Source organism: Gigantopelta aegis, chromosome 13, assembly GCF_016097555.1.
Source record: "Gigantopelta aegis isolate Gae_Host chromosome 13, Gae_host_genome, whole genome shotgun sequence".
Lineage (NCBI taxonomy): Eukaryota > Metazoa > Mollusca > Gastropoda > Neomphalida > Peltospiridae > Gigantopelta > Gigantopelta aegis.
Window position 1 is genome coordinate 6,133,440 of NC_054711.1, and position 13,025 is coordinate 6,146,464.

At 38.4% G+C, this 13,025-nt stretch overlaps 1 protein-coding gene across 1 annotated transcript in view; it reads right to left on the reverse strand.

The window, feature by feature from the left end:
- LOC121387691 overlaps window positions 1-12,295 on the reverse strand; it is a 35,398-nt gene extending 23,103 nt beyond the window's left edge. The window contains exon 1 of the mRNA XM_041518881.1: window positions 12,192-12,295. Within this exon, the coding sequence (XP_041374815.1) occupies window positions 12,192-12,232 (41 nt within the window). The 5' untranslated portion in view covers window positions 12,233-12,295. The remainder of the gene's footprint in view (window positions 1-12,191) is intronic.
- Window positions 12,296-13,025: the final 730 nt, after the last annotated feature.

Below are 13,025 nucleotides of genomic sequence, written 5' to 3' on the forward strand. Positions count from 1 at the left end.
CCCATGTCCCAAAAGGTCGATGCACAATATTACAAAATAACATGGGCAAAATACAGCCAGAAGGCTTACCATTAAACATACATGTTGTTTTAATTCTTCACCATTTCCTAGAAGTGAATATGTGAACCATAACATGTGCCACAATTAGGAACTATAGTGGACCGTGATCAATGAACTCTCACCCGGAAGTGATCTGTGTAGTGAGACCTATGAATATTTATCTACGAACTGGATATGGGCGCCATTTTTTTATTACTGTCCAGATTTACCAATTACGACTTTGAAATTACAGTTATCAAATTTTGAGTGCGTGAAACTTCCATGTGTTGATAGGTTTGACATGGAGAAAGTGGTTTCAAAGTTTCCGGAAATAGATGAAACAGGTGTGTCGCGAGTTTTTGTGTTTACTGGCCTTGTAATTGTGGAAGTGGCGACAACACAGGATGCTTTTGGCGCGTGTATGACTTCAAGTGGTACGACATAAGTATTCGTGAGATTTGACAGTGCCATGCTCATGTTTCGTTTTTGGAAAGTGGAACATTCTCTGTTGTAGCTTCGAATTGAAGCTTCGTTCCTTTGGCCCGACATGTACATGATATGCCTAGTTTCAAAACCCGAGTCGTTTAAAGATTGGATCGCAGTTTGTTTTTCTGTTTTGTTTCGTGACTTAAAGTAATGTACTCTAGGCCCTCGTCATCTTTTAAAAACAACAGAGATTCTTTAGACAGCTGGGTGTGGAATTCCAAGCCGCGTGTGACGAACTGAATTGATATCAAGTACCACACGCGGAATTGCAATATTTCGGGTGTTTCGTCACTTGTAATTGTTGATTTTATTTAAGTCGGAACTACCAATTATTGGTTTATGTTTAGTTGCACGCGATGTTCCGGATTCCATCATGACTTTCAGTTTACCGTTCAGTAAATTATTTGCTTTTTTAAATTCTTTATCACTGTCATGCAAATGCCTGTTTAAATTAAAATCTCCAAAAAAATTGTATATGAACATCTGACATGTTACGATGTCTAACGCTGACACTTGGAAGTTTGACAGCAGACGATTACTGTTGATGTCTAAAAATAGAATCTCAAGGAAATTCCTCGGGGATTCCTTTGTTGACATAATTCATAAAGTAGTTCCGGCTATAAGCCAAAAATAGTGCTAACCTAAGATTCATGGTGCTATGAATGTCAGTTTTTATCGTCACGTGATACGAATTTGACCAATCAAAGGGTTTATAACAAAGGCATTTTTAGAGATTGGAATTATAACGTTTTATTGAATATTTTTCTTACATTTTGGACAGCATTGAGAGGTAAATGAACGATTGTCTTTAGCTTCCTCAGCGATCTTTCTAAATTAATAGGTTATCCAATTTAAATTACTTTAAAGTAAAGTTTTGGGATCCAACTCAATAATTACACTTTCTTGTTTATTAAATCTGGGATAGATAATTAATTATCTTAACTAAGTGTTCATTGATTGCATCTTGAAATAATGAGCGATTGTCTAGTCTCCTGGTGTTGTTAGTCAAGTCACTGAGAACATTCAATGAATAATGGGCGATTGCCTAGTCTTTTGGTTGTTTAAATAAATATCTGTAACTATCTATAACTATATGTAATAATATAGTTCGTTGGTGGTCATTGAGAGCATCTTGAGATAATGGGCGCTTGTCTAGTTTCCTGGTGTTGTTAGTCGGTCACTGAGAACATTCAATGGATAATGGGCGATTGCCTAGTCTTTTGGTTGTTTAAATAAATATCTGTAACTATCTATAACTATATGTAATAATATAGTTCGTTGGTGTTCATTGAGAGCATCTTGAGATAATGGGCGCTTGTCTAGTTTCCTGGTGTTGTTAGTCGGTCACTGAGAACATTCATTGGATAATGGGCGACTGCCTAGTCTTTTGTCTGTTTAAATAAATATAGATTTTGAACTGTGGTACTTGTAATTGACATCACTGGTTAACTATATGTTTTCATATTTTTTCATAGTTTAGTGTTAATTTGTATTCTTAGTTCATAATCTTGGTTAATATCTGCATAATATTTCTTGTATAAAATTGCAGGGCATAAAATTTGAATTTTTCAGACAAACGATATGTCGTTCGTGTTGTTTTAGTGTTTGCACGAACGATTTTCTCCAGTGGTTCAGATGCAAATGAAAAGGTTAACCGACAACGGTAATCAAATGAGAATCTAAGATGGGCGATTTTCGTAGCTTTTCTCCAAATAAATACTAAATTATTATTATCAGGTATGCTGGAACTAACTTGAAAGCTGCCATTTACATTTCAGCACACTACCCCATCGGTTCTGTTACAGGGGAGTACTTGATGGCGCCAAACAATAGTCTGAACGAAACGAGGATTTCCCGGAAGTTTTGAGCTTCCGGGTCTGAAGTACTGCGAATCCTCGATCGATCCAGTCGATGCTGCCACTCAGGCGAGCGCTGTACCACTGAGCTACGCCCCGCCCCTGAATGAATGAATGTTTAAAGACATACCTGCACGTAAAATACACATCGACTATTGGGTCTTAATCAGAGTAAAGTACGTGTATATGAATGACTGTTTAAAGACATACCTGCACGAAAAATACACACCGACTGTTGGGTCTCAATCAGAGTAACGTACGTGTATATGAATGACTGTTTAAAGACATACCTGCACGAAAAATACACACCGACTGTTGGGTCTCAATCAGAGTAACGTACGTGTATATGAATGACTGTTTAAAGACATACCTGCACGAAAAACACACATCGACTGTTGGGTCTCAATCAGAGTAAAGTACGTGTATATGAATGACTCTTTAAAGACATACCTGCACGAAAAACACACATCGACTGTTGGGTCTCAATATGAATGACTTTTTAAAGACATACCTGCACGTAAAATACACATCGACTGTTGGGTCTCAATCAGAGTAAAGTACGTGTATATGAATGACTGTTTAAAGACATACCTGCACGAAAAACACACATCGACTGTTGGGTCTCAATCAGAGTAAAGTACGTGTATATGAATGACTGTTTAAAGACATACCTGCACGTAAAACACACATCGACTGTTGGGTCTCAATATGAATGACTGTTTAAAGACATACCTGCACGTAAAATACCCATCGACTGTTGGGTCTCAATCAGAGTAAAGTACGTGTATATGAATGACTGTTTAAAGAGATACCTGCACGAAAAACACACATCGACTGTTGGGTCTCAATCAGAGTAAAGTACGTGTATATGAATGACTGTTTAAAGACATACCTGCACGAAAAACACACATCGACTGTTGGGTCTCAATATGAATGACTGTTTAAAGACATACCTGCACGTAAAATACACATCGACTGTTGGGTCTCAATCAGAGTAAAGTACGTGTATATGAATGACTGTTTAAAGACATACCTGCACGTAAAATACACATCGACTGTTGGGTCTCAATCAGAGTAAAGTACGTGTATATGAATGACTGTTTAAAGACATACCTGCACGTAAAATACACATCGACTGTTGGGTCTCAATCAGAGTAAAGTACGTGTATATGAATGATTTGGAGATCAACGTTAAAATTAAACTGAAACAGCGTAAATATTATATGTAAGTAAACATGTCAATAATGCTGCATTTTAGATTAATATTCGTGATACGTACTGCCTTGTCTGTGGGAAGGTGCATATACAATATTCCTGTCTGCTTTAACGGTAATAGTCTATGTGGCGGCAACGGGTTTCATCTCCCTCCATCTCTCTCTCTCTCTCTCTCTCTCTCTCTCTCTCTCTCCCCCCCCCCCCCCCCCCCCCCCCCCCCCAAGTGTCAAAATAACCATATGTTAGATACCAAATAGCTGTAGTTTACAATGTGTTGACGTGTAGTTAGACAGACATTATTTTTCTTGGATCATTCTATTATGCAAGAATGTCGTTAAGTACAAAGCAATAAGAACGATTTAATGATTAACTCAACTGAAAAAAGAAAAAAAGGAAAAAAAAAAAAACAGGAAAAAAAAACTGTTTTAAAATGTATATGAATACACGCATGACTGTAAAATAAACATAGGCTATACATTAACATCAATTCAATCAGCCGACAGGCAATAGTTTCACAGCTATACAATATCTTTATTCTTTTGTTAAGAAAAGGCTTTTGGCGAGCTAACGCGACATCTTGGAAATATCAACACACTATTCAAAGTCTTGCCAACACGCCTTTGAGATTATCACGGCAAACTAAAACGAAGAGAATCAATGCGTGAAAACCCCACTTTGACTCCAAGTGGCGCTTAATAGACTCGTCACGCAATAGTTTCTATGGCCAATGACTTCATTATATCCAAATAAAAACGCTGTGACATTTGCCAGCGCTCTTGTTAAAGACTGCTTAATGCTGTTACATTGGATTTTTAAAAACCTATTTTGTTTTTTTTCAACGGAAGTTATATTTGTTATGGACAATTGGAAGGAAGGAAGGAAGGAAATGTTCACTTGGTCGAGATTGGGAGAGAGAGAGAGAGAGAGAGAGAGAGAGAGAGAGAGAGAGAGAGAGAGAGAGAGAGAGAGAGAGAGAGAGAGAGAGAGAGAGAGAGAGAGAGAGAGAGAGAGAGAGATAGAGATACAGACAGAGAGAAGGAACAGAGGCCGGAAGAGAGATACCGTGATAGATAGAGAGGTGGAGAGAGAGGGAGATAGAGAGAAAGAGAGAGAGACGGACAGAGAGAAGGAACAGACAGAGAGAGAGAGAGAGAGAGAGAGAGAGAGAGAGAGAGAGGGCGCGCGCTAAGAGGCGTTGAAGAAGAAAAGATTACAAGTGTGATTATTGATAATCGGGTATCAGCAAAAACGTTACAAAACATAATTATGTATGTCCTGAGTTCTTGCACATTTGTCTATAAAGACATGAACTTCGTTCCTGTCCTGGACGTAAGTCGACACTTGCGCCCATGACAGACGTGTGCTAGAAAAGCTTGCTCTGAATGTGCACGTTAAGACCTTCAACACATTGGTTAGGCCTAAAAAAACCCCATGTTTCTGGGAACAAAAAAAAAAAACACACAAAAAAACCGACCTCGGTGGCGTCGTGGTTAGGCAATCGGTCTACAGGCTGGTAGGTACTGGGTTCAGATCCCAGTCGAGGCATGGGATTTTTAATCCAGATACCGACTCCAAACCCTGAGTAAGTGCTCCGCAAGGCTCACTGGGTAGGTGTAAACCACTTGCACCGACCAGTGATCCATAACTGGTTCAACAAAGGCCATGGTTTGTGCTATCCTGCCTGTGGGAAGAGCAAATAAAAGATCCCTTGCTGCCAATCGGAAGAGTAGCCCATGTAGTGGCGACAGCGGGTTTCCTCTCAAAATCTGTGTGGTCCTTCACCATATGTCTGACGCCATATAACCGTAAATAAAATGTGTTGAGTGCGTCGTTAAATAAAAACATTTCTTTCTTCTTTCTTGTGTATTGTTTTACCGGAATGTCAAAGGAATAACAGAAGCCAACAATACACAAAGAAAACCTACACGGTAAAGTAAAATAGTGTTTATTTGTTGAGCCGCAAGGCTCAATGGGTAGGTGTAAACCACTTGCACCGACCAGTGATCCATAACTGGTTCAACAAAGGCCATGGTTTGTGCTATCCTGCCTGTGGGAAGCGCAAATAAAAGATCCCTTGCTGTCTGTCGTAAAAGAATAGCCTATGTGGCGACAGCGGGTTTCCTCTAACAAACAGTGTCAGAATGACCATGTTATGTTTGACGTCCAATAGCCGATGATAATATAAAAAATCAATGTGCTCTAGTTGCGTCGTTAAATAAAACAAACTTTACTTTTTTTATTTGTTGAGGGGAACAAACGGATGTTGTGCTAGTGCTGATAAATTGTATGTGACATTGATTAATTTGTAGTTATTTATCATGTAAAAATAGTCCAATATTACACCTGCAGCTTCGAGAATGTACGTCTAATAAATTGTATGTGACATTGATTAATTTGTAGTTATTTATCACGTAAAAATAGTCCAATATTACACTTGCAGCGTCGAGAATGTACGTCTAATAAATTGTATGTGACATCGATTAATTTGTAGTTATTTATCATGTAAAAATAGTCCAATATTACACTTGCAGCGTCGAGAATGTACGTCTAATAAATTGTATGTGACATCGATTAATTTGTAGTTATTTATCATGTAAAAATAGTCCAATATTACACTTGCAGCGTCGAGAATGTACGTCTAATAAATTGTATGTGACATTGATTAATTTGTAGTTATTTATCATGTAAAAATAGTCCAATATTACACTTGCAGCGTCGAGAATGTATGTCTAATAAATTGTATGTGACATTGATTAATTTGTAGTTATTTATCATGTAAAAATAGTCCAATATTACACCTGCAGCTTCGAGAATGTACGTCTAATAATTCAAGTGTCCACCGGCCTCGGTGGCGTCGTGGTTAGGCCATCGGTCAACAGGCTGGTAGGTACTGGGTTCTTAATTTCCTGTCCAGCATGAAACATGGTTGACAAGTTAACAACGTGGTAATACAGATAATATATAGTTTCACCTCTAGGGTGAATGACCCACAGGTCTCCCGATAGAGTTGGTATTGCGATTGAGAACGTCAAGGGTATGAACAGCATTTCATTGAATTTCAACTTATTTTCGTGCTTATATCCAATTAAGGTTCAAACACACTGTCCTGGGCACTCACACACCTCAGCTATCTGATAGTGGTTAGTGAGAGAGAAGAGGGTGTAGTGGCCTTACACCTACACATTGAGGCCGTAAGAACTCGTTCTGGGTTTGAACCGGTACCGGGCTACGAACTCTGTACCTACCAGCCTGTAGTCCGATGGCTTAACCACTGCGCCACCGAGGCCGGTTACGAACAGCAGAGTTGCCGTATCCTTGTCCTCCCTGGGTATCTCTTTTCGGAAAGAGTTCGACCCGTACCCCTCTATATCAAAAGCTCTAAAGACTAACCCTAAACCTATCCCTGAAACTACCTTAACCATTGAAGGGGCTACGGGTCGAGCTGATGCCCTATATAAACGAATATTTATAACATACATATGTTTACTGACACGTCCTTACCATGGTTTATAGCCCTTAGCTGTTAAGCTGGGGGTAACAATTGTAAATGTTACAATAACCTTTGCCCAAATGTTTTTTCAAATTATGTTCAGCCGTTGCATACAAATATGCACACATAAACACACATACAAATACACAAACACATACGCATACGCATACACATATGCATACACACATATACACACAGAGAGACACATGCGGTCTTGCATAATACAATTTCAATGGCAGATCCACTCAGAAGCAAATTCGTACGTACGAAATTATTTCAGACAAAAGTCAAAATTGAGAGACTACAAAACATTACGATGTCCAAAAATTAATTAGTTATAGAGGTATTCATATTTTAAGAAATAAAATGCAAGTAAACTGTAATTTTAATACAATAAAAATGTTGTATTTTCTAAAACCTTTTTAAAATGTATTTCAAAATATAATCTTTAAATTTCAAATATATATATATTGGTCGTTATGCGGCTTTGAGAATGCTTCTTAAATTATGCACCTGTTTATGTGTGGGATTTTACAACAATATACATTTATAAATAACCGACGCCATATAACCGTAAATAAAATATGTTGAGTGCGTAGTTAAACAAAACATTTCCTTCCTTCTTTTATAAACAAACTTATTTGGGTGTAATTTTAAAGTATAATCTTTACATTTCAGAAACAAATTAATAAATATTTCTGGTCGTTTTGCATCTATTAGACTGCCCCTTTAATTATGTAACTGTTGATGCGTGGGATGGATTAATGTGTAGTCAGTTATCATACCATTGGGTTATTTCACGTTCCAGCCAGTACTCCACAATTGGTGTAACAAAGGCCATGGTATGTACTATCCTGTCTGTGGGATGTTGCTTATAAAAGATCCCTTGCTGCTAATTAATCGAAAAGAGTAGGCCATGGAGTTGCGACAGCGGGTTTCCTATCAACTATCTCTGAAGTCCTTAACCATAGGACCGACGCCATATTATTATGACCGTAAATAAAATGTGTTGAGTGCGTCGTTAAATAAAACATTTCTTTCTTTCTTTCTTTCATCACGATACATCCGAGGCTATATAACCATAAACACAAATGTGTTGAGTGCGTCGTTAAATAAACATTTCCTTCTTTCACCAATAAATATACAAATAGCGGAATGTGGCACATATATACTATGATAATAATGAACCTTTAAGATTTACTAATAAACACATAAAAAGGATCGCGATTCGCAAACACTATCGGTATTGTAGTATTCAAGAAAAGGAGAAAAGAAAGACACATTCAAGGGACTATCTAGAATTTGCAACCATTGTAACATATCTCCAAATAATAAATCCATTATACCAACTAAAGTTACATCTTGAATGCAGTTTATTGTTTAGATTAACAATGTCGGTATGTCTCATGCATTTGTGATCTTCCTAATATTTGTGGTAGCGATACATTTCATTTTACATCCTAATAGAACTAGTGTTTTGAGGTAAAATGCTATTTGGGCTACTTACATACACTAGGATAACAAGAAACATACTGTATATGCAGACACTGTTTTTTTGTTTTTTAATTTAACGACGCACTCAACACATTTTATTTACGGTTATATGGTGTCATACATATGGTTAAGGACCACACAAATATTGAAAGGAAACCCGCTGTCGCCACTTCATGGGCTACTCTTTTCGATTAGCAGCAAGAGATTTTTTTTATATGCACCATCCCACAGACAGGGTAGTACATACTACGGACTTTGATATACCAGTCGTGGTGCACTGGCTGGAACGAGAAATATCCCAATGGGCCCACCGACGAAGATCGATCCCAAACCGACCGCGCATCAGGCGAGCGCTTTACCACTGGGCTAGGTCTCACCCCAGACTGACATTTTAAACATGGAAGTGTATTTAATATTTAGTTTCAGTTGTTAGACATGCTCTGTCAGTCAAACAACATATTACAGTGGCAAAACGATCTCAGAAGAGTCCTTTTAACAAAACTATCTTGTCATAAGTCACGCGCGTAAAGTTTTATTACGCTCTTGAGTCATCTTAAGCTTGGTGCACCTAAATACAAGTGTGTGCAAAAACAAAAACCCCAAAAAACAAACCCAGCGTTGTTGAAACTCTAGCACTCATAGTGACGTGTGTGTGTGTGTGTGTGGGGGGGGGGGGGGGGCGCACAGGGGGCAATGCCCCCCGCCAATATATTTTTTTTTACTGTAATACATTTTATAAAATCATACATACATGTACATACACACACACATACACACATACATACACACATACATACACACACACATACACATACACACATACATACACATACACACACACACACATACACACATATACACACACACATACACACACATACATACACTCACATACATACACACACACACACATACATACATACATACACATACACACACACATACATACACATACACACACACACATACACACATACACACACATACATACACACACACACATACATACACACACACATACACACACACACATACACACATACATACACATACATACACATACACACACATACATACACACACACACATACATACACACACACATACATACACACACATACACACACACATACATACACACACATACATACACACACACACATACATTCACACACACACACACACACACACATAGTGTGGCTTGTCACCCACCCACCCCCAATAGTGGGTTGCACCCCCGTTCATATAAAATCCTGGCTACGCCAGTGAGTACCAATGATTGAAAGTGAATGTAATATTTGGAGTGTTTCGTAGGCTGTTTGGTCGAATGCTGTACTGTTTAACCTTTGTGTGTACAAATATATCGCAGCATGTGACGCTATAATAAAATAATTTTTATTCTTCTTCTATAATAATATTTCGGGCGATTCTTTAGTCGCGCGCCTATGGAGATTTGTCATAGCTGAATATTAATAGCCTAATTTTAAAAAATCATAACTCTTGACATAAACACAATGGTTTATTATGATTCCCCAGGTTTCAATCTGAACATTGCAATACAATATCCGCTTTCAGATATCCCAAATACTAATAAATATACTGAGAAAAAAACAGGAACAGCAAATATACACTGCTACTAAAACCCACATTCATAGTTTGTTTTGTTTAACGACACCACTAGAGCACATTGATTTATTAATCATCGGCTATTGGATGTCAAGCATTTGGTAATTTTGACATATTGTCTAACACAGCATTAGAAAAACTTTTAGCGGGTTTCTTCTGATTACTGCGAGAGTTACCGAATGTTTGACATCCAATAGCCGATGATTAATTAATCAATGTGCTCCAGTTGGTGTCGTTAGACAAAACAAAACAAAAAATATATATATAAAACAATCGCTTGTCCCCACATTAGAGATTGTGCTGCCCCCTAACTCCCCCCCCCCCCCCCCCCACACACACACGCACACTACTCCAGATATCGTTCATACGGGCCTGTTATAACAACTAGTATATAACGGTCAGTACCTCTATATAAGCGAGGATTATGTTGAAATTCATAACCGTAATTGGAATATAACTCAGCACTTGGGATGAACGCGTTCACTTGGGTTACATTGAGCTGAACTCTAAGAATAAGCTGTCACCAATATATCAAATCAAATCAAATCAAATCAAATCAAATTTGATTTGCTGTCACCGATATAAGAGTAGGTTTTAGTAGTAGTAGTATTCCATGTTGAGCAACGCTGTTTCGAAATTAAGGTCATGTGCTCTGTAGAATTGAGGGAGGGTGGTGATGGTGGGGGGGGGGGAGGTTAGTGGTAGGTATCAAAATTGCAAACATTTATGTATAAATATTTAAACTTTATTTATCCATCAACGGACATACACATACGCACACATACACACACAAACACACACACACAAACACATACACACATTTACATACACATACTCACACACACAAAGACACACACATATACATAAACATACATACACAAACACACACATACACACATATACACACATACGTATATGTACACACCCACACACATACACACACACACGCAGACACATACACACATACATATATACGCACGCACACATACACACACACATGCATGCATACATACATACATACATACACACATATACACTCACATACATACACATACACATACACAGACACGGACACAGACACAAACACATACACACAGACACATACATACAAACAGAGACACACACAGAGACATACAGACAGACACACACACACACATACGGACTCGCATAATAAAATTCACTGACAGACGCGCTCACATACAGACACACATTTTATGGTGGTTTAATGATGTTTTATGTTTTAACTGAGGTGAGACTTTAACAAACAATTTCTAGGTCTATCTGTCTGGCACATACAAACATGTACCGATACAGATACACAGTTACAAAGACACACAGACAAACTGACAGCCACACGGACACATACGTGGGAATGAAAGGAAGGCAGTGACCTAATTCACAAAGGTCTCTTAGGCTCTGTTAGACTACAAAGCATCCTCTTTGCAAGTCTCTTAGTATTGCACTGCGATATCGCAGTTGCGAGAGTTTAGTGAATTAGGCCCCTGATCTATAATACAAGCATATTCCACTGGCACAGCCGGGGGGTGGGGTGGGGTATGAGACCTCACCAGATTCACCTATTTTTCTGTCGCCACAAAACATGATTGTTAGACAACGTGATTGCCCCCCCCCCCCCATCTGCCCCCGCCCTCATTATGGGTGCTCCCATTATAAAATCCTGGCTACGCTAAGTGGAAGATTCACGATACAAATCAATTATTAAAAAGACCTCACTGATCTCTGACAACCCAAATACATTTACAAATTGGCGTTACAGAACAGAACAGAACAGAACAGAACTTCATTTCACTCAGGCCGCTATTGAGCGGCATATGAGGTACATTAACAATAATTATATGACAGTGACAAGATGGGGTTTACAGGAGAAAATTTACATGTACAATATCAAAACAAAAAAATTCTAATAATAATAAACATGTCACTGTATCTCCAGACACTTCGCTGGTATGTCATAATAACCTCACCTAGTATATTGCCGACAGTTCCACCCGTTATAATCCGCCATAATCCAACAGGCCAAGACGTTAATCCACGTTAATCCTCATAGCGATCAGAATGCGACTTCAACACGGCTAAAACGTCGTGTGATTGCATTAGTCGGGGACACTACACCCTCTAAGGCGTGATGTTTGTTCTGATAACTAATAGCCGCAATTTAAAAAGGTGACGGGTGTGTTTAAAGTCACGATGTCACATGCCTATCCGATAGTATTTCATTACCAATGCAAAATACAAAAATACGCACAGTTGAATAAATTCATGGTGTGTTTGCTTTTAATGGAGATCGTCATCAGGTCAGGTCATAGGGCTTTACGTGCACATTCAGAGCAACTGTTGTAGCGCATGCCTGTCTTAGGCACAAGAGCCGGGTGTGTGTGTGTGTGTGTGTGTGTGTGTGTGTGTGTGTTAATGGTGCTATGGAATTTTGAATGGAGTAAGAATTATGCCAAAAGAGAAAAGGTGCGCAAGTTATTACTGAGGAATTTGGGCGCAATTTTGAACGGTCGGTCAAAAAGAAAGTTCCGGAGCCAATACAAGTTTTGACATTAGTGAATCGAGAGTAGCTCGTTAATTAGACCTCTATGATGCTGTGGTGTCTCCCCAGGTTGCCCATAGGGCCCATATCGTCATTAAAAAAAAAAAGTCAATTATAATCGCCAATATCGGTTCTGCCTTCTCCGGTCATTTTTTTTTTTTTTTTTTTTTCTTTCATTCCTTTTTTAATTTTTAAAATTTTTGCTCTCTTTTTTCTTTTTTTCTTCTTTTTCATTTACAGTCGCAAATATTCGTTTTAACAT